At 38.2% G+C, this 26,037-nt stretch overlaps 1 protein-coding gene across 1 annotated transcript in view; it reads left to right on the plus strand.

The window, feature by feature from the left end:
* Positions 1-26,037, plus strand: part of LOC139478007 (small ribosomal subunit protein eS8-like) — a 64,114-nt gene that overhangs the window by 12,062 nt on the left and 26,015 nt on the right. Inside the window, exons 2-5 of the mRNA XM_071260408.1 lie at positions 405-511; positions 5,614-5,713; positions 8,324-8,499; positions 23,636-23,765. Of these exons, the coding sequence (XP_071116509.1) occupies positions 405-511; positions 5,614-5,713; positions 8,324-8,499; positions 23,636-23,765 (513 nt within the window). The remainder of the gene's footprint in view (positions 1-404; positions 512-5,613; positions 5,714-8,323; positions 8,500-23,635; positions 23,766-26,037) is intronic.

The following is a 26,037-nucleotide window of genomic DNA, read 5'->3' on the forward strand; positions in this document are numbered from 1 at the left end:
TGAATATCTGAGAGTACCGGCACATGTCTTGCAGTCCAACTTCAGTGTTTTTTGCCTTTCACTTCCTGGTTTGGCGCTTATCTACAGGTCATATCATTTTCTTTCATATTTCAATGGTCAAGTTAATACCTTGGCTTATATACGGGGTAGGCTTATCTGCGGTCACATACTAGGAACTAGGAATTATTGAAGTTTTACCGACATTTGCTGCCAGATTGGAGCTGAATATCGGCCTGTACTCTTTGTGCTACTCTCTACAGATCACAGACTGACTGTTAGGGAAGGTGATCAATATTTTTTTAAGACATTGTAATTAGTTCTATTATATTTGGAAAATGAGGCTGATACCTTATATTACTGTCATTTCATCCTTAACATTTGTAATTGTTATTTTTTGTTGACAGGTATCTCACGGGATAAGTGGCATAAAAGGAGGAAGACTGGTGGTCGCATGAACCAGATGCGAAAGAAAAGAAAATTTGAACTAGGAAGACCATCTGCCTCAACCAAGGTATGGCAAATACAAGTTGCACGCCCCTTGTTTTTATTATCCCCTGGCATATAACGCCATGAACGTTGACGTGAGGAAGAACGTAAGGCTGATCATGTCTCTGTAACGCACACCTGTCAATGCACCTGTCACATGCACGAGAGGCGTCCTACCACCGAGATGAATTCCGGCCAATACCATGACACTTCCACCGCCAAATGGGACAACCTGCTGCACACAGTTGGGGGCGTAACGTTCACCCCGACGTCTGTATACATGTGCGTGCCCATCAGCACGTGTGAGTAGGAAACGGGACTCGTCAGTAAACAGTACTTTTCTCCACCTTGCACATGACCATCTAACCTTGGTCTGTCGTCAACTCTGTTGGTGTTGTATCAGGTCCACAGTGCGGAGATTGTCTGTCTGGATACGCCAAAGTGCCTGGCCACTTCTTGCTGAGTTGCTCCAGCTCCAGCTCCGTTGAGCTGCATTCAGTCTTGGCATTGTGTCATTGCCTCCACTGCCGTTATGAGGACTGTATGAACAGCCGTTCATGTGGGTTTTTATACCCATTCAGCAGGGGGGGCCTGCATGCCTAAATGCAGGATCCTTTGCAGCACGTTTTTACAGGCGGTTGCGTTTGGATGAAGCTGTAAAATTGATCCCCAAACGCTACGTTTATGTGCTTTGCATGTGTTTTCGCGAATTTTAGACACATCATCTTTCTGTTTGACTTATTTGGTTCTCATTTAATGTAAGTTTTTTAGATATATGGCAAAAAGTGGTTTTACATCTATGTGAAGTTTCTTTTTTTTTTAAGAGTATATATTTCCTAGTGATCAATCCCAATTAGCACCCCTTCCGATTGATCAATGTACACAAGACTTATCGATTCGTGTATAATACGCACTCGTGTGTTATATGCACCTTTAATTGTGGGCAATTAAATTCTGGAAAATATAGCTGTCGTGTATGATACGCACATACTTTTCTTTTGTATCATTTCAGGCTGTAAGCATAAAATACGAATTTTACCATTTTTATTCTCACCAAAATTATATTCTAATAAGAGCCCACTGTTTCCAATTTCGAGAGCCCTCGTTTATCAACGTTGGTCGAATGCTTCCTTGGAGAAAGCTAACCTACTCTCAAAGATTTCCCTACCTACGGCGTCTGGTAGATATCATCTGCACCACAGTTGACGATCACAACCCCATGACCAATGCAGTATTCAACAGAATCGTCATATGCTTCCGTGTACCCAACTGAGTCATCGTTCACAACACCAGACCAGTCGTCATTCTTATCATGGGGACCAACTTGCCCCTACACCGGCAACGTCACAGTTCCTACTCAGATTTCTGACACACCACTGGTCTGTCAACCACAGGGTTCACAGGGGATTGGCCGTGTGTGGAGCTTGAACTAGTTCACTCAGCATACGGGATCACAGTTTACTGCGCAGGACGACTTGCATGTCACGTGTCAACTACGACTGTAAACATCTTCGACCGTAATCAGCTCAGCTTACCTTATGGGATCTGTGCAGTGTATTTGTACAGACTGGCTTGCATGATCGCTTATGCGTAACACTGCAACCACTCGAACAGAAACCAATTGCTGTACGTCAGTGACTCAATCCCGAGTCTCAGCCTTCGCCCGAGACGAGACAGAGGCCCTGGCTAGGGACTTCAAGTGAATAGCTAGACAAGCATGACGGGGACTTCCAACCCCAGCCATCCAAGTTGTCGACACTCCAGTCATTCCTGGCAGAATTGTGAGATCCTGGGGGACCCATATGTCATCAACATCATCCGACATGGGTACAAGCTGGCGCTTACAGACGACCCGTTGCTCACGTCGTCGCCCATATCCACATACCCCCCTACTCAAGAGCAGCTACCAAGCCAGTACATCTTGGCGCTGCTGGACAAGAAAGCGATAGATGTTATACATGCCACAGCCATAACGCCTGGCTTCTAATCACCCGTCTTCCTGGTCCCCAAGAAGGACTCGGACAAACACAGGATGATCCACAACCTCGCTGCTTTCAACAAACGGTACCTGGCTCCAACTGCGCCCAGTTCAGATGTTCCTGGCTCCCTGCTTCAGGCGCCAGGACCCCTCAGTATCCATCGTCCTCCTGGATCATCTCAAGCAGCTTCTCCGGTGGTGGGCGGTGGAATTGAATGTCTTAGGCAGTGTCTCCTTGACAGGGCTTACGACCTCTCTGCGCTTATTTGTAGATGCGCACCTGCAGTGATGTTGCGCACACCTGGAGGGACAGGTAGCCTCGAGGCTGTGGTCTGCCGATCAGCGCCTATGGCATATCCACAAGCTCGAACTGGAGGCGCTTATCTTGGCCGTCGCTCACTGGAATCATGCCTTTGGACACGCCCAGTCCTTCAACATACATTCCGATTGTTTCACCTGGTGGATCATCTGGGGATTCAGTTCCAGGTTCAACACCTTCCCTAGCGGATGCTCTATCTCGGCCAGGCAAAGTCGCTTCCACAGAGTGGAAGCTTCACCCAGACGTCTTCGCTCTTGTTTGTCGAGACCACAGTTTCCCCAACATGGACCTATTCGCCACCATCCAGAACTACCAGATGCCCACCTACATTTCTCCGGTCCCGGATCTACGGACTTGGGCAGTCGACGCTTTTAGCGTCCCTGGGGAGGAGTAGTATAGGTAATAGGGGTTATCCCCCCACTTTCATCGATTGTGGGCGCGGATGATGAACTAGAGCTCCGTCTATATCCGGTTAGAGTGCTCCATTGCTACATCAGACGATCCAAGGAACGCCACAGACAAAGACGACGCCTCTTCATGCTGGTATAGAGCTGCGGCCTCGCAAGCGGAAGGTAGCCACAACATGAACGCCCTCTGGCTACGAGCCCCCTCTGGCTACGAGCCTTCATTTTCCAGGCCTACGAGGCGGCGGGATTGGACCCCCAGGCTCTAACAACCCGCATAAGACCTGGGCGATCGCCTTAACCATGGCGCTACACAGCATCTGAGCTCTACTGGCCATCATGGAGATCTGGCGATCAAACACATTCGTCGCCACTCACCATATGCGAGATGTCGCATTGGAGGATGTGCTAGGCACGCACAATTTGGTCCAACTACACGCCACTGACCTTGCCTCCAAGTCCACAACTGGCCTTTCGACCTTCCCTGGCGCAAGCCCTGGACTTAGAAGGTTCATGTTCCACTTGCATACGGCTCGGTACTCCAGTCTCGACCTAACCGAGCGTTATTGTCAGGCTGCGCAGTACCAGGACACAACGCATACCTGACTCTTCCCTTCCATGTAATGGTCATCCAGCCCGACCATATAGCCGAAGACGGGCTGACAGAAACGGACTTTGCCATACATGGAGTGGTCACCTGATGCCGACCACACAGCCAAGGATTGGCTAGGGAACAGAGTCTGGAAATAACAGATGAAAGTCCACATCTGAAGGTATGCCCGCCTCCGGTTCCGTCCGATAAAGATACATTAAGGAGTAATGCAGTATAAGTAAAAAATCAAGTAAAATCCTAGATATTTTTTTTATATTTGTATACTTATCCTGAATTACTGCGTCTAAAGGGACCCACCCATTAAGGATCTACCTCCCCAAGGTGCCTTTCGATTTCCGGAATCCAGAGTAATGTGAGGATCTGTAATGTCACTTCCTTTGGTCAAGTGGGAGCTGCGTGATAGGATTGGCCTCTCAGCTAGTTGGAACAACTTCTTCAAGCAAAGACCTTCACACAGCTCTTTTCTCTGTCAAGAACAAGCAGTAATATGCATTAAGGGGTAATGCAGGATAAGTATACAAATATAAAAAATATCGAGGATTTTACTAGGTTTGTACGCAACCAAAAAAAAAGTCTACCGCTTGCCCGATATTTTCAAAAGCCATTGCCTGAGAACCAATTGTTTTACTTTTTTTCAGCCTTAACTTGCAATGTTTAGGTGATGTTTGTGAGAGATAAGTTTTTTGATGAATAGAATTTAAGAGTGACAATGATGAAGAGGCTATCACGCTTGTGATCACTGCTCAGTGCTTTGTCACATGTTTCTGTTGTCACATCGTATCACTTTAACTAGTATGAGGAATTGTTGGGCTCTGGTAGTTATGTGCTATGACCTGAAGTTTTAATCCTCAACATCATGTGTCGAAAACTGCACAGGTATTTTACCATAAATCATGTCCCTGCATGTTAAGGTGTTCCAACTTGCGTGGACGATGCTTGTGATGTCAATCACCGGATTGTCTGGTCCAGACTTGATTATTTACAGATTGCCGTCATATAGCTGGAATATTGCTGAATGTGGTGTTATACAACAGGCAAACAGACTTTGCCAATTGACAAATGTGTTTGTTGCTAGTTCATGTTATGTTCACAATATGTTTGCCTTTGAAACCATGTTCACAAATACCACTCTCAGTTGATAAATCTTGTGACATAATTAAGTCTGGCTAGATAATAGAGATCGATTATCACCAAGTACCGATCAATTATCAATAAGTATCGGACAAAAAACTTAAGTAAATATGCAAGAATGTCCCAAAGGAAAACAGATTTCACCCCACTAGTAAGCAGTTAATCATGCATCGATTACTTCCAGATAAAACAAAAGCAGTTGCTTTCCGTCTTTGACCGTTGACATTATTGACAATGAAAAGTGGGTTTCGGTATATATAAACTTTATATCATCACAGTAGTTTTGTGAGTTATCAATGACAACAGTTGCATGTCAATAATTGTTGATATTTTTCCCACCGACGATAATTCTGATTATCGATCTTAGTCACTATTGAAATAGATGCAATGCTCTCTATGTGTTTTCAATTGGATGCATCACCCATACCAGAAATAACATAAAATGATGTCCAAATTTGAATCAACTATGATTGATCAAAGTGCATGTAACCCATAGTAGGAACATTTTGCTGGAAGCATGGGACTTTGAAGTTTTACTGTAGTAGGCCTGTGGTATTTATTTTTACTAATCCATTTTGCTCTGTAGTTAAACACACCATTCAGCACATAAGGTTATATCATTGAGTAAAGTTGTGTATCTGCTTTGCCCAGCAGAAAGTGTAAACCTATGATTCCTCTTCAGTTAGGATCCAAGAGAATTCACACCGTGAGAACCCGAGGAGGCAGCATCAAGTTCCGGGGACTTAGACTAGACCAGGGAAACTTCTCCTGGGGTTCAGAGAGTAAGTCATTCTTTGTTCATTATTCAAGTTCCAAGTGAGCTGATATGTGTTGTCTGTCCATCCATTAGTATTTTGACTTCTCCCATCTGAATGAAAGCAAAAGTCAGGACATTTGGTAAAATCAACAATGTGGAACAGATTAAAGTTAATAAAAACCTTGAATCTTACACTAGGTCCAGGAAAATAGATATGTGAACACAATAGGTTTTGTTAATGTAGTTAAAATATCGTAAAATAGATGACATTTAATACTGAAGTCAATGAGAAACTTTACACATGGAAACATTACTTAGTGGATCCAAACACATAAGTAAATGTTTGAACTCAACCATATAAATGAACAATCGACCAAACACAACCACATGCATAAACAATTGACCAAACAACCACATGCATAATTGACCGAAACTCATTGCTGTTATGCACATCCCAAACTGGAAAAAATCTTATGTTTTGATAACTACAACTTTGCACATGCACTTTATCTATAAAAATAAACCAAAACTACAGTAGAATTGTACGTAGAGCAATGTGAATGAGCAATTGGAATCATCCACCAGGGTTCACCCATGTTGCAAGCGCCTTTTGGCTGTTGCAGAGGTATAGTTGGTACCTCGAATGGTTCACACAGACAAGTCAGACTTCTGAACGACCTCGAACTGGTAGACAACGCATCAGATGTCCATGGGACAACCGTAAATAAGCCTTCGCCCACTGTGATTGAGGCAGACGCTCAAACATGACTGATACGATTATTTATGATAAAACTACAGAAAATTTATTGACTTACATCTACCTATGGAGCCATTTCTGGTATCCAAGGTTTGTCATTCAAGTTCAAAAGACTTTTGACTGTCTTTGGCGATCTTCTTTTCGTACAGTTTTCAAAGAACTTTTTTCGACACTCGGTGTTTACATTGCCAGTCATTGTTCGAAACTGAAACACCGTCACTTAGCAGGCTATTTATAGTCTGGGTGGGGCTTTAAATTAAAGGGATGATGTGCTGAGAACCATTCCTAAAACAGATGATGTCAGATCCCACAGTGCATGTCTGTCAGGACTTTTGCAACCAGAAAAATGTCCTCAACGTCTGGCCATGGCCTGCACACTTTCCAGATATGTCACCTAATGAGCATGTTTGGGGTACACCTTGACGGCCAGATTCAATTGAGACAGCAGCCACCATTCAACAGATAGCAAAAGGCATACGTCTGGACAGGGAAATGGCAATGCATCCCAGATGACTTCATCAGAAGACTTGCTACATTGATACAAAGACTTGTTTAACACGTTACTAGAGTGATTTTTTTATGTTGAGATTTGACTTCAGTGCGAGACATTTTGGTATGTAATTTCCATTTTAGGCCCCATGTGTGACCTATCAATCTTGACATCTTGATCACTTACAGTATCCTTGCTGCTGGTTTTTAAGAAAAACCCAGTGTTATTGATTTGTCAAACATTTGCAAACAGATTTCTTGTTTCTTTACATTTTGTTACTTTACACAAAGTTTGTTTTGTGTAGTTTTAGATTTATTCATTGAAGTTAAATTTCTAAGAATTTAGGTTTTTATGTTGCACACCTGACTGAAATTGAGTATATGATATGACCTACTTGACTGTCATTGGTGACGACACAATCGTTTGTAAACATCTTCTGAAAAAAAATACTGGATCAATAAAAATCCGGCTTCTGGCTTCTCCAAGTCTGCATCGGAACCGGTGAACCCCTTTGTACGCCATTTTTAACGCCATTTAATGACAACAGATCAGTTCTGTCAGTGGTGAAGAAGATAATGTTGCTGCTACACCCATGATTCTCTGGCTGGATAATAAGTTTCATCATAGCACCTTAGAGGGATATAGATCGGACTTCAGCATAATGATTTGGCTGTAGGAAATCACCCTGTTACACTGGTATGTTCTGACAGTGATATAACAGAGGAATTATCAAACAATAGTTATCAATAACTGTAAGTGGGTAACCAACTTAATAATATTCTAAGAATAGTACCTGTGTTACATGAGTATTATTGTCGCCCACATCTCCAACAACCTAAATCAAATTTGGTGTTTCTTGGCATTGTGTGTGCGCAAGAGCATTGGGCAGCAGGACACTTTTGTTTGTACAACTCCTAATGGATAGTTGACCGTGGAGAGTACTTCAGTTGAAAATCTGAACATGTCAAATAGTTGTGTTGGCAAAACAAAATACAGGATTTACAGCAGTGATGTAATAGAAATAGTATTCTTAGAATTATTTACACTGATAACTCTTTTATGTCTGTTCAGCAAACTAAGAACTTGTATATAAAATAATGTTCTTCCTCAGATGTCAGGTTGGGTTGAGACATTAACTTGTAAGATTGTATCTTGCTCACAGGAATTGCTTTGCCAGGAGTGCTTTTAGAAAAAGATTTACAATCTAAGGTGTAAATAGCAGTATGACATTTTGATCAGAAATTGCCACCTGTTCAATCTTCAAATATCTGTTCCTGTGTCCACTGATCATGTTAATACACATGGATTCTTATGGTATTGTATACAATGAAAATTAAGATGGCAGCTGCTTTCAAGGTATGTTTACAGAAGATCAATATTTATTGCAGGTATCACAAGAAAGACCCGTATCATTGATGTGGTGTACAATGCCAGCAACAATGAGCTTGTAAGAACCAAGACGCTTGTAAAGAGCTGTATCTTACAGATTGACTCCACCCCATTCAGGCAGTGGTATGAGGCCCACTATGCCACACCTCTTGGCAGGAAGAAGACAGTAAAACTGGTATGTGACAAACATTTGTGGACCATTTTGACTGAATGTGTGGTTGGCTTATGACATACCTAGCCCTCCTATCCAATGTCCCTCATGTTCTTGTGTAAATTATTTAATGATAATAGAAAGATACCTTTTGATCAGTGTTTTCTCTTATTTCTGGTCTGTATATTTGCAACAGGAAGGTGTTTTTTCACCAGAATGCATGTTCAAGATCATAAGAATGTTCAATCCACGCTGCCAACCGATGAAGATGCCGGGGTAGAATAGGTCTTCAGCAACCCATACTTGCCGTAAAAGGCAACTATGCTTGTCATAAAAGGCGGAATCTGGTGGTCAGATTCACTGACTTGGTTGATACATGTCATCGATCCAAATTGTGTGGATCAATGCTCATGATGTCAATCACTGGATTGTCTGGTCCAGACTCGATTATTTTACAGACAGCCGTCATATAGTTTGAATATTGCTGGGTGCCGCTTTAAACAAACAAACAAAACAAACAATCTATGCTGCCAAAGTCAGTTGTGACTTGTTGTATGTATATGGTTTTGTAAACTGAAGATACGTTCGGCTGGTACACTGCTGATAGGTATTGTCATGGCTACAGCTGCCAAAACAGCAAAATATGGATCAATATCCTCGTAATCAGCCATAACACGACAATTCTGTTGAAGTGTGTGTTACCAAGTCCCACTAATCTAATTATGTAAATTATGCCTAAATTAGGCAAAATCCTGTTAGGCCCTGTCACCGTCTGATATGTGTGACGTCATTATTTATTGGACTGTTCACAGGACTGAAATGGGTAATCAGGTGATTTACAGAATCCCTTCCATAAAATTCTTCACGCGAGTCGTGGAAGTGAGATGGATTTAGGACTAATCAGCGATAGTCTTGGATACTTTGGCTGCATCAATGGATGCTAAGACCACCCTCTGGGTGATGCATTGCACTAATCTCATTAATATCAGATCTTAGATGCTTGTCGAAAAAGGCGACTAACAGGATCGGATGGTCAGACTCGCTGACTTGGTTGATGCATGTCATCGATCCCAATTGCGTGGATCGATGCTCATGATGTTAATCACTGGATTGTCTGGTCCAGACTTGATTATTTACAGACCGCCGTCATATAGCTGGAATATTGCTGAAGGCGGTGTAAAATAACAAACCAACCAACCAACCAATCTTAGTTCTCGCTACCGCTAAACAAAGATCAGTAGGTCACGTCAGCATGACCTTTCATCCAACCAATCAGAGAGTTGCTTACCAGATCCTGAAAGTGACAGTCGGAATGTGTTTTCTAATCATGCAACCTCGAGATATTTAACATGGGGTATTCCGAACGACAGGTACAGGTTTTATGATTATATCCATACAATCTAGGCCATCTATAAGCCATTCCAGAATGTTGTTTTGCTCAGTTATAATTTTTTTTATCGAGAATATGTCAAAATTTGTTTTGAAGCGTAGTCGCCAGTTTGAAACTAGTGCCGTAAAGCTCGAGATAGCTGCCTTCTGATTGGCAAATGTCGATTTCTTGTCAGCCATTTTATTGGTCGGTCAATGTTCGTGAAAGCTCCTTCTGACGTGACCCGTAATGGGATGTCCTGAGATCTTTGGTTAGCGGTAGCGAAAACTAAAATCTGATTTTAATGAGATCGTGCATTGCACATAAATCATGAAAACGGGGTTTCAGATGGCCGTCTCTCACTGGTCATAGACTGAAATTTCTATTTGACCGATGGTTTGTTTAAGTTGTCTGACTTTTTGACCGATAAAAATGCTTAGCAAGGCGTCACACGTGTCATAATTTCATGATTAAAAAGTAAATAGCAAGGATTATTCCACTTTGGGTATCGATTTAAATGACCAATGAAATGCTCATAAAGTTGAGTGCAAATCGAGAGAATGTTACAGTACACATATTGTCCTGTTTGCGATCAGAGCTTTCAGCATCATATTGCGCCCTTCACTAACAGCGCTAACTTGGTTATAGCGGGTGGTAAAGCATGGCTCCCAAAATTTACTTACATTTTTAAAAAACTCAAGTTTTCCAATGACACAATGGTTCTTCTCTCACTGCGATCATGTAACACCGGAAATACCAGTCAACAAATCCAAACTGAACTACGCAATTTAATCCTACTATTATAATGCCTGGTTATAACATTTTTTTTCCATTGTTTATCTAGACAAATGTTTGCAATATATTTTATTAATTATATTCAAAATTTCATTCAATAATTATAATAATGTTTAGAATAATTTTCGGTGAAATGGTATGTGATGTGATCATTCTTGACTTGTCTTACCTAGCAATTTTTTATTCAAAATTTCTTTCAATATTGTTTACATTAATTTAGGCAAAATTGTGTGAATAATTTCCGGTGAAATCGTATGTGATGTGATCATTCTTGACTTGTCTTAGTAATTTTATCAATTTTATTCAAAATTTCTTTCAATATTGTTTACATTAATTTCGGCAAAATTGTGTGTGAAGCAATCGGTAGATCGCACAACTCACCGTTATTTACAGCAACCATGGTCAGATTACCGCTATTGACACCTTGAAACAAAGGTTAGTTGCAAGAGAATGGATACCCATATAAATGCTGTACTATGACTCGCTAAAAGTCATATTTGAGGCAGTTTGACTATTAAATATCTTAACTTTTTCGAAATCGAAATACATGTAGCGCAGGAAGTCCCTACGGTGACTGGTCAAATTGTGCCATACATAAAAACATCTTGCATACTAGAGGTGGGCTGATTCACATACAATGCGATTCAATTTGATTATCGATTTTATATGTCCGATTCAATTCCATTCGATCGATTCATGATTTGAATCACTTGCTTTATTACAAGTTTTTTCAAACTTTTAAGTATTTATTAATTTAAATTAAAAAAATGGTGCATCTTTTGTCTTACAGAATCGTGTTGAACGTATATAATATAAAAAAACACACCCTTTGTTTACTGATTTATTTGGTGTTTAGTTTCAGCATAATACAAGTGAATGTTAACGGACAACTAAATGCCTAAAACACTCATTCAAAACTAACAAATTCGTGCGACCAACCAGCAAGCTGAAAGTCCTCTTTTACACCCATGACACTTCAGGTATTGCTAAGGTGGAACGGCACTCATGACATGACTTCAGGTAGCCTGCAACCTCGGGGTATCGCGGTACTTGTCATGTACGCTAAACGGAACAAAATGCACTCACTAACCTTTATGATTATTCGTGTTCTCTGTATCGGATATCATTCATTTTATCAAACAATGCATATTTTACTGATAAAAGTTCATGAATTACATTAGAAGCTCCGAGTAAAAGCCGAACCTCGCGCTCTGTTTGACAAGGGAGAGAACTCCATCGTATCGCGGTACAGAGAAAAGTTGTGTATGGAGGTCCGAATTGGACAAAAAGAGGACATAATTCTACCAACCGCTTGGTATGATCATGCCAGACATCAGTGATTTGTCCAGACAAGTGCAAAGACAGCACAAGTAAAATTCTGAATGTGTTATCAGCAATAGGTATTCAATGCATTTTTACCGAAAAGTAAGAGAAAAATATTTTTATAAGTCAACAACAAAATATCAGAAATTATATTTTAAGATTGTCTAAAAAAAATTGGATGACAATAATTTGTCAGAAAATGGAAAAATGTTCAAAGTCAACAATAAATTTATAAAAAGCACTCCTAGTCGGCCCAAAGTAGGTATTTATCTTTTGATTACTAGTGAAGAACGTATTTCTAAGTATGGCATTATGGCCCTTATGATCTCCCAATAGATTCTGGGCACAGAGCGGGGAAAAAATGTTCGGACTACGTAACTTCCGTTACCTCATTAGTCGCCATGAATATGCAGATGATCTAGTTCAGGTCCATAGAGAAAGTTTACTTGGGGAACTGCGGGTTATATCGTTGGCCATTGATATATGGGGGTAAGGCAATATTACAACAGATGTCAGAAATATGTATCAACGGATTAATAACTCCTTACTTACAGGAGACGGAACATTCCGAGGAAATTGAAATTGTTTACGAAGTGAGCACTTCCTGGTTACCGATTTGCATTAATAGACAGCCGCTAAGAGGCGTGTCCCGCGTGAACTACTGGAAATCACAAATGCCGCGATACGATGAATGCCGCGATACGATGAATGCCGCGGTACCATGGGGTCCGAGTATACTACTAACGCTTTAGGGCCAAGGAAGCGAAAATCCACTTACCTATTTCTTTTTTATTGTCCCCCGCCGCGCAAAAGCGCGAAGCGGGGGATATAGTATTCACGACCGTACATACGTACGGCCGTACGTCCGCCCAGCTGTTTGTTGCCGCGATATCTCAACAACTAAACACTGGATTGTCTTCATATTTGGAACTATGGTGTATATACAGACTCCGCAGACACCAGTCAGTTTTGGTGACCTTGACCCCATTTTCAAGGTCACAGCAGGCAAATCTGCTTTTGGAGTTGGAAAACGGTGTTGCCGCGATATCTCAAGAACTAATCGCTGGATTGTCTTCATATTTGGTACTATGGTGTATATACAGGCGGGGGACATTTTGTCACTTTGTGACAAATACTTGTTATACCCCTGTTTATGAAGTAAATTGGGGGTATATAGCGTTCCGTCCGTCCTTCCGTCCGAGCTTTTGTACGGCCCATAACTTTTTAACCATGCACCCTAGCTTCACCAAACTTTTACACATTTACCACAATGAGTACTTGTGCCTTTTGCTAGTTTGAAGATTCTGAACTTTTTAATTTTTGCTGTTTCCATGGAAACATTAGAAACTTAAACTTTTAGTGTGGGTGTTTTGTACGGCCCATATCTTTTTAACCATGCACCCTAGCTTCACCAAACTTGCTACACACATTTACCACAATGAGTACTTGTGCCTTTTGCTAGTTTGAAGATTCTGAACTTTTTAATTTTTGCCGTTTCCATGGAAACATTAGAAACTTAAACTTTTAGTGTGGGTGTTTGGTACGGCCCTTATCTTTTTAACCATGCACCCTAGCTTCACCAAACTTGCTACACACATTTACCACAATGAGTACTTGTGTCTTTTGCTAGTTTGAAGATTCTGAATTTTTTTTATTTTGCCGTTTCCATTTCCATGGAATTTTGGGTAGAGTTTTTGTACGATCCATGTTTACAATAATATATATCCTAGCTTCAGCAAACTTGCTACATTAACCACTATGATTGTTTGTTTTTTTCTTTTATAAGATTCTGAGAGTTTTCTCTTTTGCTGTTTTCATGGAAACATGATGGAATTTAGAAATTTTGATGACTGGTTTTGTATAGCATATATATTTTCCAAAATTGTTTCCACACATGTAGATTATCATAAGTATCTGTGCTTTGTGTTAGTTTGAATTTATGAATTCTTTACCATATCTGTAAAGGCTAGATGGAAATTATTAATTTATTGATTTTCTTATATGATATTGTTCAATTTTTTATGTGTTTTTATATCAACAATTTTGGGTCCTTTTGATAATTCACCTATTCAAAGGTGTTCATGACGATCTACTTCCTCAAAGTGAACACTGGTAACATGGGAGATTGGGGGAGTGGGACGGGGGAGTCAACTGTCACTGGAACTCAATCTTAGTTTTTAAAACGTTGAAGTTAAAATCAGTAAAAAATATGTAATATTTCATAATTTAACAAAATATTTACTATTTGTTGTTGACCAGCGGGGATAATGGGGGTTTGCTCACTTCTTTCTTGTTTTCATTGTTTACGTAATTGGAAAAGCATTTTAAAAAGAATTATAAATAGTATCTGTCATCACCCATTTCCCGACAACAGCGGCTGTCCGCTCAGTAACATGAAGAAATAACCCCGTTTTTGAGGCTTCGTATGAATAACACGTTCGTCGAAGACTGGCATATGACACATCGCTAGAAAGCTTATTCTTTCATCTACACGCTCGTAACATCGTCTGGAGTCTTTTCCTAGTTATAAATAAAAATATATCATTGGATAAAAATTGGTTTCTAATGACGCTTTCTTGACGAAATCTGCAACAAGGTTTGTGATTGATCAAATTTGAGCACGTAACCTTAGGCAGCCAATCAAATTACATCTATTCAGCTTATTTCAGACTTTGACGAAAGATTTTTGTTAAATTGTGCTATTCTGAACATTAAGCAGGAAATCGCAATCGAACTGTGACAAAGATTGTTCATGCATATTGAGGACCGCCTCCGTGGTCTAATGTTACAGCGTCCGCCTGGAGAGTGGAAGGTCCGGGGTTTGATCCCCAGCCGCGTCATACCAAAAGACGTTAAAAGATGGTACTTGTTGTTACCCTGTCTGGCGCTCAGCATTAACTCTTTCAACACTGTAGGCCTGTTATCCGGCCAAGAAGCATTGAGTCCCCAGACACTGTTGGCCGGTTAACCGGCCAAGTTGTAGTCACGTCAAAATAATATATATTTTTATGGACCTACCTGTGATATCATTCATTTATTAAATCGATCACATTTCACAATGTCTGAAATACGTATTCCATTTCAATTAATCATTTTTTATCAATAAATTGGTCATTTGTGAGTTGTGACTAGATGGTAGATTCTAGGAGTAAATACTAAATGTACCAGTGTCCAGTAACTAATGATTTGCCATTTTCATGTATAAGGGCAAAAAAGCGAATTAAAAACAATTGTAGCAACAGCCATGTTATACACCATTTGAAAGGTCTAATCTAGGTGTTTATAAATATGAAAGTTATTTTTATAACATTATTTAAATAATGCATTGACAACTTAATTAAGTTTGTTGTAAATATACAAAATGTAAGCTAACACATTCATAACGTCCAGATTAAGGACCAAGGAAGCAAAAATTTGTTGATTTGGGGCAAATATAAGATTTCAAAAGATCTAGATCTACTTATTTCTTTTTTATTTTCATTTACGTAATTGGAATTTTTTTTTAAAAGAATTATGAATAGTATCTGATTTCACCCATTTCCAGATAACAGCGGCTGTCCGCTAAGTAACATGAAGAAATACCTCCGTTTACTAAAGCTTTGTATGAATAACACGTTCATCGAAGACTGACATATGACACATCGCTAGAAAGCTTGTTGTTTCATCTACACGCTCGTAACATTGCCTGGAGTCTTTTCGTAGGTATAACATAAAGTTTCATTGGATAAAAAATGGTTCCTAAAGACGCTTTCTTGCCGAAATCTGCTACAAGGTTCCTGATTGGTCAAATTTGAGCACGTGACCTGAGGCAGGCAATCAAATTACAAAAATGCTCGTGTAAGATGAATTTCAGATTTTTACGAAATATTTTGGTTAAATCGTGTTATTCTGAACGTTTTAAGCAGGAAATCGCGATCTATATTAAAAATATGGAGCTTCGTGGATGTATCATACTAGGTTACAAGCTGTGACAAAGATTTTTCATGCATATATTTTGGCATTGAACATCGTGTCCGAGCTGAGAATTCGAGGCGCCATTTGACTATCATTACACGCGATCGCATGAAAAGATGGAAATAATAACTTAGCTGTAAGTTTGACAACTTTTAGATATATTTTTGTTGATTTTATTTATCACTTTGTATAATATATTTAAAGATTTGCTTGAAACGTCTTTGTTTTGCTCTTTGACATGTTCGATGTGCACCCGTTGTCGAAGTGTGCGTCGGAGAATTATACTTTCATACTGCGGGAAATACTGAATAACTTTTTAATCTATCGATAAAAAATGATAAATTGAAATAGAATTCGTATTTCAGACATTGTAAGATGTGATAGATTTAATAAATGGCAGGTAGGTCCATAAAAATATATACTATTTTGACATGACTAAGGCTTGGCCGGTTAACCGGCCTATGGCCGGTGCCTGAGGACTCGGTGCCTACGGTTTTGAAAGAGTTTAAACACATTTAAAACGTATCTGTGATAAAAGTTTGTGTACAAAAATAAAGACGTACGTATATACATCTTTGATAAAAACGTATCGTGAAAAATCGAGATACAGCACCTCACAAATCGCACACCGTATCGTATGGAGTGAATCGCAATGCATCGGTGTCCCGGGATATCGTTTCAGCCATAACATTTTTAAGTTGACATTTATTCGTTGTGGGACGAAGACGTCCTCAGAGCTCCAGTCAGGAGATTGCTTTTGCTAATATTAGAATAAACTTCTATTATCCACTTTATAACAGAAAGTGGTCAATTATTCACTTTCGTTTAATATATAGAAGCAGTGTTTGCGTTTACGGCATCCCATATTCAAAAATATGCACTGAAAAAAAAAAATAGAACGCAAAAAAAACCAACCTTCACGCGCCCCCTTACGCGTTTTTTATTTTGAAAAAAGTTCACTTCACGCATAACTTTTTCTTGTTTTGTTTCGTGTTTCTCTCGCTCCTAAAACCCATGTGATAATGTGTATCCAATATTCGCTGGGTTCCGGTGCAAGCCAGATTTCGGCGGGAGCGGGAAACTTGAGAGGTATCCGATGACTTTTCTCTTTTCTGATCGCTGATTGGTTAACAAAACCGAAATAGAAACGTAAGCCAATCGCAGACCTTGTTAACAGTATTTTGTCAATGTCAAGGACTAAAGTCCAAATGGCATCCCCGAAACTTTGTCAAAAGAAAAATAGGTTTCAAGAAAGTTTGCTTGAAGATCCAATATACTCTTTCAACACCGTACGCCGGTAGACCAGCCATGTCGTAGTCACATCAAAATAAAGGGTAGATCTATATAATTTTACGAACCTACCTGTCATATCATTCATTTATTAAATCAATCACATTTCACAATGTCTGAAATACGTATTCCATTTCAATTTATCATTTTTTATCAAAAGATTAAATGATTCACTATATCCCGCGATGTTATTGAAAATAAAATTCTCGGACACACACTTCGACAAAGGTCCACATCAAACATCTCGAAGAGCAAAACAAAGACGTTTCAAGCAAATCTTTAAATCTAGTATACAAAGTAATAAATAACATCAACCAAAATATATCTATAAGTTGTCAAAATTACAGCTAAGTTATTATTTCAATCTTTTCATGCGATCGCGTATAATGTAATTCAAATGACATCTTGGCTTTCGTCGGCTCGATTTCTCGGCTCTGATACGATGTTTCCAATATGCCTGAAAAACCTTTGTCACTGCTCCTAACCTAGAACGATACATCCACGAAGTTCCATGTTTTTAATATAGATCGCGAGTTTCCTGCAAGGTTTGTGTTTGTCTTTAGTCTAATTAAAATGTCCGATACGATATCTTTGACTTGTTGTTTACTTAACGGGGAATGAAAACTGCCTCATTCCCACATATATTTTGGATTTAAACATTGTGTCGGGGCCGATAAATCGAGGCGACGAAACCAGAGATGTCATTTGATTTACATTACACGCGATAGCATGAAAAGATGGAAATAATAACTTAGCTGTAAGTTTGACAAGTTTTAGATATATATTTGTTGATTTGATTTATTACTTTGTATACTATATTTGTAGTTGAAACGTCTTAATTTTGCTCTTTGACATGTTCTATGTTGACCCGTAGTTGAAGTGTGTCCTAGATATAGATATATATATATGCAGGAAATAGTGAATAATCTTTTAATCTACCAATCAAAAATGAAATGGAACACGTAAATGGTAAAATACTAACATTGTTAACATAGAAATAATTTAAGCATGTTAAACTTGATAAGCATGAATCGTGTTACTGAATCGCTATGTAAGGATTTCGAATGGATTCAAGAATCGGAAATTGAAAAAGATTGATGTGTTCGAGGATCGATTAATCGTACCACCTCTATTGCATACCACCTGTACCAAAGTGCAATGCTTATGGTTCTTATAATTTCAAGTATATATAGTGGAAGCTGCATCTAAAATAACATGATATTGGAATTTATTATTCCTGATAAAATCATAATTTCAGATACAATTTCTTCTGACCATTGCAATCAAAATTCTTATCATTGGGTACTTTTCAACTGAATCACCGGTAGATTGGGAGGAAACATGTGCACAGCTGATTGCTATTTCTGGCTGAGTTTACGAAAAAAATACACACCTTTATCTCTGCATATAAAAAAAATGCCTTGGAGAGCAGGAAATACATTTTAAATGGTTAATCATCATGTCTAGTGGTGTTTTATATCAAATTTCATACTTTTATTGACCTGAATACCTGGTTATAAAAAGGTGTTCATTGTTTATCTGGACTTATGTTTGCAATATATTTTAATCATTAAAAATTTCATTTCAAGAATTATGATAATTTCAACAAAATCGTACGAGAAGTGATCGGTAGATTGCACAACTGAATGTTGTTTACAGCAACCACAGTCAGATTACCGCTATTGGCGCCTTGAAACAAACTTAAATTGCAAGAGAATGGATACACATATCATTAATGCCATATATTGACTCATTTAAAGTCATATTTGAGGCAATTTAACTATTAAATGTCAACATAACATTTTCGCAGTCGAAATACATGTAGATCTAGCGCGGGAAGTTCCTGCGGTGACTGGTCAATTTGTTCCCTGCGTAAATAATTAGGGATGTGAAATCTTGGATTCGCGGAAAATCGTGTTTTTTAAAACAGTACTCAGAAAATTATATTTGAAGTTGAAATGTCTTAATTTTGCTCTTTGACATGTTCGATGTGGACCCGTCGTTGAAGTGTGTCCGAGATATAGATATATATATGCACGCAAACCTCTAACCTCAAACCCATTCCACATGTGTGTCACTTCCTGTGCATCTGATGTCGAACCCATTCGACAGGCCAATAGCATCACGACACCCCAAAAGAAAACTCTATTTAACAAGAAGGCTTTGCATAACATTTGAATTACATATGACATGCATAAATGCTCAGCTTGTTCAATATTAAAACTTTCAGTTGTTTATTTACCTCAAAAAGAAAATATCGTGAGTTAAAAAAGTTTCAGTCAAACTTCTCGGCACACAACTACCAGAAACGACCATTGTTGACTTTTGGCACATCACATTGAGCGTTATGCACTCCGATATTTTCTTTAATATTTCATCATTTTTCCTATTCGATCAAATTTGTTTATTTGCTGACGAAAGGAAAATACTCATGTTCCTTAATTTCTAAAAATTAGCAACTTTCGGTGTAACTAATTGTAAACAAAAACAATCTGAATCGTAACATCATCGATTGGATGGAACTTGTATGATCATGGCAACAGCAGTAAACAAACAACTCCACATGCATAGTTACCCCGTTAGACTATTACAATTATTTTGTTACATCCAACTTAATTTTCTAGAATTATTAACACACATGTATAAGTCTTTGTACAAAAAGTCTTTTTTAAAGAGTTTGCAAATGATTTTGTTCGATAAACTTTCGGACACATTGACAAGCCGACAAATGTCAGTGACACGTTTGGGGCGTGGCTTAACTTCCAATTTGTTGAGTTGAACAAAGTCAACAAACACTGCAAAAAATGACAAATATTGGATGATAGGCAAAATCTGAACTGATATACATTCTAGGTTAACCATTCAATAGCAAAATAGTGCAGTTTTCGAGAAATAATAAAAATACTTGCAATTTTAGCTATCATTTCTGAAACTGGAAGCACCTACCGCATGTGACACATGGAAGCAAAATATGCAAAAGTTGGTAAGCTATCATAAAGAAATTCCGAAATAGATTCAAATTTAAAAGAAAATACATAATTTACTATATTTCGTCAACTATTTACTATTTATTGATGCGGAGAGCAGTCTTCACTCCTATTTGTTTCATATTTCTTTGTGATTGTCGCCATCAAATGTGTCGGTCTAAATCCGAAACCGTAATGGATTTCACGCTCAATGATTTTAATTTAAAATTATTTTCTGAAAATGAAATGCAACGGAGAGCGATATAATGTATTGATTTGCCATAATAATAACAACGTAATATTGTTATTGGTCTAACATTACAAAAAGAACAATTGAGAATATTAAAGATGTTGAAAATTTTCTGAGAACCTCCCGTCCTCTGAACCGATTAAAACTTTGGTACACGATGACTGTATGGAGGTAATGCAAATATATATAGGTTCCTATATGTGATTTTGTACCCAAAACAAATTAAATTGTGCCCAAAATACTTTGTGAATTTGTACCTAAGAAAATAAGATAATAGATCTATAATTATATTTATGTTTTCACGTAGAAGAACAGAACACACAACATAATATTTCATCAAGTTCATGATATTATGAATGTGATCCTTGAAATTGATTGTTTAGTTTTGATAGAAAATTGACACGTCTGGTCAACTTTGAACATTCAATTGAAAACTTATTATTGGAAGTAGTAACATGCATAACATTTTTTTGATAATGACAACATTGGTGTATAATAACTTTATTGATAATTTATAACAATAATAGCTCTAGATGTGGCAACTTCCAAACTTTCGAGAAGTTGTAATCTATCGGACCGTCATTCAGGCGATGTTTCCGACAGATCACGATCTGGAAAATACTATTATGAAAGTGTATCCTGTGGATAAGCCGACCCCTTTCTACAGAATCTTTTTTCTGATCCTCAAAATTTGGCTTATACGCGGTCATATATGGTAAGAAAAGTCCTTATGAAAATCTTTTTTTTTTAAATTTATTTTTATGACTGACAATTTCTGGCATTTAGACAAAGAGTATTGAAGGAAAGACAGATATGCTTTGAATTGTAAATATGTCTTTTATAATTCTTGTTTCATGATGACAGGGATACTTTTACACACACAGCTAAGGAAGTTGTGATACTGTGATTGCATACAAAGGAGAAAAAGGTTTGCAGCAGTACCTGCATATGCAAAATAGACCACATAAGGTGAACTAAAGTCATGGGGCGTGGCTGACCAGAAAAAAATACATCTGTCAAGGGTAAACATGTATACAGGCACATTTCTTTTCACTCCAACCAGAAGACTGAGATAGCATTTTCTTAGAAACATATGGCTAACTTACCAGCTTATGTGCAACCATGGTTCTTGTGATTAAATAAACAAAAATATCATGTACTGTTACAAGTAAGTAATGTATCATATTCTTATTACAAATATATTTTAGAATTGTTTTGTTTGGAAACAAACCTCCCTAAGATTTAATGAAATCAAATAGTTACTTATTCACATAATTGATGTTCAGAGTGAAAGATAATAATTGTAGAATATAATATCTTTAAACTAAAGATAATAATTGAAGTTTGATCAGTAACACTGCTGATGCATTGATCAAAATTTATTGTCCATACACACAATCATTGTGGGGAACAAAACCTACTGAATATAAAAAATAACATAAAATGTTAAAACCTGTAAACAGCTGTAAATAATTAAACAATTACAAATCTATAATCAATACGCAATCATGGCAGTCTTCATATTTTTGGAATAAATTTAGAAATGCTTCGTGAAATTGTTCTAAAATCATGCTAGAATCTATGAATGTATTATGAAAGGAAAACTGTCCCAGAAGTAATGTGGAACTTACACCAAAAATATGTATGTCACATTATATTGCTTATATATATTCTATCATATACAGCAACGCAGGAATGGTATTTTTGAAACATGTTTTGTCAAGCCCATTTTCGTGCATCTGTTGTAGAGGGTGATCTTGCTGATCGACGATATCCACAGATGTATTGCATGAGAAACACTTATAATAGTGAAACTTATCAGCGTGTGCATCGCAGAAATATGAATTAAATGAAAATAGGAGTAATTTGGCTATTACGCTTTAAATGACTTCTTCTCTGGAACTGAAAGATAGATATCAACCATATTTGGTTGGAAGTATTCTCAGGTGATGGGAATTCACAATTTTACAAATAGAGGGACCATAAGGAATTTATAACTTGGACAAATATAAGATCCCCCACGGTATAATTATATGTATAATTGCTGAGTATAATGAGAGGAATGCACATATGCTACCAGGACTGAACCTTCTGTTCATCTGTCTGAACTGTGACATGCAAACCGATATCCCCATCCTACAATAAACAGATAATTGTATACATTTCTGTGTTATGAAGCCCTGGGGTCAAGCCTTGCCTCTGGAAACTTGGATCCTGGATCATAACATGGAAACGGTTCAGATCTTTATGCTACATTTGTATCTAGAGAAGTACACGTTCATGCTGTCAGATTTGCCATCCACCGCTTTTAAATGCTGACAGTCAAAATTACAAAATATTTGCAGTATTATATACATGTACAATGCAAATGTATATTTTGTCATGATTGTGTAAATATCCAGGTGAGCGATACTCTTGTTTATTACCCTGCAGTCATGTTAACTGCTCTTTCACTCAACTTGCCCTGACAGTGGTTATGATTTTGTGGTAAAAATAGTATCAGACTCTTTGCTCAGTAAATTTTCTATCTAAAAGATTGAGAAATCTGGTAAGTTGGTTTTGTTGGAGATCTTGCACCTGACCCCAAAGTTAATCAGACATGGATCTTTTGAACTTGTCACTAAAGTGATTTGGTTTTGATGTTTACACTAAGTTTGGTCCATCTCCAGTTTAAAGGGCTTTAGATTGATTAGGTACCCACGAACAACTGTTAACTATCCAAGGGTTACCTAGATGTCAGAACCCACCAGAACCTCTGGTATATTCTGGCAATGATGTAATAGGGGTGTATTCGCAGGAATTGTCAAACAATAGTTATCATTGTTAATTCAAAGTATACTGTCTCTCTGTTAAATAAGGAGTAATCCTGCCCACCAATCTATTTTTTTTTACATTTTAAATTGTTTACTGCTTATCAAGGTGGAAATATTATTCTGTGGGTCTTTGGTATTAAAGATGTTTTGCATAAAGCATGTAGTTTCCCAAACCCAAAAGTGATGTCAAAAGATGTCAACCAGAAGTCCAAACACCTTCCTGAGAAAGTGTGCTTCAAGTATTTGACTTTCAAAGGTTAACTTTATTATGCATGTGTTTAACACATGTTTAAATGTGTCATGAGGTCCAAAGTGCAATTAGATTTCTTATTAAGCTAGCTGACTGAAATGTTGGGTGTTGCTTCTTTCATTCTAAGCATTGGTATTTTGTTCGTTCCAGACAGAGGAGGAAGAGCAAGTCCTGAATAAGGTTCGTTCCAAGAAAACAATGAAGAAGTACAAGGCCAGGAAGAAGACTGCCAAGGTGGAATCTGCTCTCGAAGAAGAGTTTGCTACAGGCAGAGTGCTGGGTATGCTAAGCTACATTTTTTCGAATAGCTCAGAACATTGAGAAATATATTTTTTTCTCAACAACCCATTATGGACACTTATCTATCGTTGCATTGTACAATGGGGTTCATTCTAGTTGCAATGTCACCAAAAAAAGTCTTGTGTTAGTTCTTTTTTTAAAACAAGATGGAATGATCAGAAATGGTGACAGCTAGGGCTATCGATATAGAATATAAAGATTGCTAAATGCTTACTATTTATCGATCAATTATCGCTATATATCGTAGAAGTAACTTAAAGTAAATGTGAAAGGTAGTCCCAAAAGAAATCAACATATTTCACGCCACTGGTGAGTATTGAGACATACTGTAAATCGCTGTGTATAAAGCGACCCCATTTATAGTACATGCCTTCAAAATCGACCCAAAATCCTATACTCCGTGTATAAAGCGACCTGGAATGAAGCACATCACAACCTTATATTTGCAATAAAAATTTGTTTATCTTGTGTTGTTTTGCCTACAATGATTGGGTGCGTGCGTGCGTGCGTAACTCCAGCACACGTCACCATTTTGTGTTTATAGAAGATTTAACGTGCGCTTTCCGACTGTAGCGTATTTCGCACACGGGCCTGGCCAGACCATTTAGTGTATTCCGAAAAGGGTGAAAGTGGTGTGTGCAACTCAAGAGGGGGCTTTTAGGGGTTGCTTAATTATATTGAATTTTTGGAATTTTTGAAATTTGGAATAAATGCCGAGGTGGGTGGAGAAGGGAACTAAGGGAGCCGGGTGAGGTGGGTGTTTGTATGTTTATTGGATTTTGGATTGATAGATTAATTAGTTTTTAGATGCGCTTAATTAGGTCTGTTTTGATTAGGATTACGCCTAGGGCCTTGAAGTTTTCTAGTTTATTTTGAGGGTTTAGTATTTCATCTAGAGTAGGAACCTTATTTAGATTGAGGGTGGTTTGTAGTTTGGATCTCTGTGTTTGGTAGTGGGTGCAGTGGATGAGTGTGTGTTCTGTGGTTTCGGGTTGTTTGCAGTGGGGGCAGTTGCCTGTGGTGTGCCTTTTAAATTTTTTAGGTGGTTATTTAGGTTAGTGTGTCCTGTTTGGAGTTTTGTAGTTAATCTGTCAATTTGTTTTTGAGGGGTGTAGGATTTTAGGTTTGGCTAGTGGTTTCCTGAGCACTTTTTTGATTTGGCTATTTGAGTTTGATGTTGATTATGCCATTTTTTGGTTATTTTTTGTTTGTTTACACTTTTAATTTCTGATTTTAAGATGTTTAGGCTTATTTTTTGTATTTTGAGAGATAATTTAGCTGCTTTATCGGCACTTTCGTTGCCGCAAATTCCTACGTGGGCAGGGATCCACAAGAAGGTTATTTGTTTGCCTGCTTTTGTTAGGTCGTTGGAGCTTTTAAGTATTTGGTTTATTAATTTAGGTCGGTTTTTGGTATTTTTGTTTTGGAGGGCTTGTAGTCCACTAAGGGAGTCGGTGAGAATTAGGATTTTATTGTTGTTTTTAGATTGTTGGTTATGCAGGGCTGAGGCCATGCCCATAAGTTCGGTCGTGAATACAGATTGGTTGTTTGGGAGTAGGTAAGATTGTGTGGATATAACTGGTTGTGTGGTATGGACTCCGAAGCCTGTGTGGTTGGAGATCGGGTCTGAAGATCCGTCAGTGTATATGTGACACCAATTTGGCCAATTTTCGTGTAAGTATGCGATTGTGGTGGTTTTAGCTATGTTTGGGTCGGTTTGTTTATTTATTTGGTTTGCTAGCGTTGTCTATTTTGGGTATTTTGAGTTTAGGGATGAAGATATTTGATTTTTTGCAGTTTTGTTTAAGATTTTGAGTTTGGTGTTCATTGAGGTAGTTAGTTATTCTTTGGTGGATATTGGGGTGAGTAAGGGGTGTTTGCGAGCTAGAGCTTGGTTTCTTGGACTAATGTTTTGGTTAATTAAGTTTTGGATGAGAGGGTTTGTTTGGGACGCGGCCCAGAAATTAAGGCTTAGATGTTCCCTGCGTAGATTTAGTGGCATTTCCCCTGTAAGTGCCTGAAGTGAGGTGTAGGAGGTGCCATGTTGTGTGCGTGTAATTAGTTTAAGGGCTTGGTATTGTATTGAGTCAAGTTTTTTAGATAGAGAGTTGTTTAGGGTATTGTATATGGCGCAGCAGTAGTCTAGTTTTGATCTAATTAGTGCTGTATAGAGTGAGAGGAGGGTATCTTTGGAGGCTCCCCAGTTAGAGCCGGTGAGACATCTTAGTGTGTTAAGGTCTTTGCTGCATCTA

This window comes from Haliotis cracherodii, unplaced genomic scaffold, assembly GCF_022045235.1.
Source record: "Haliotis cracherodii isolate W230 unplaced genomic scaffold, xgHalCrac1.p SCAF_1, whole genome shotgun sequence".
Taxonomy (NCBI): domain Eukaryota; kingdom Metazoa; phylum Mollusca; class Gastropoda; order Lepetellida; family Haliotidae; genus Haliotis; species Haliotis cracherodii.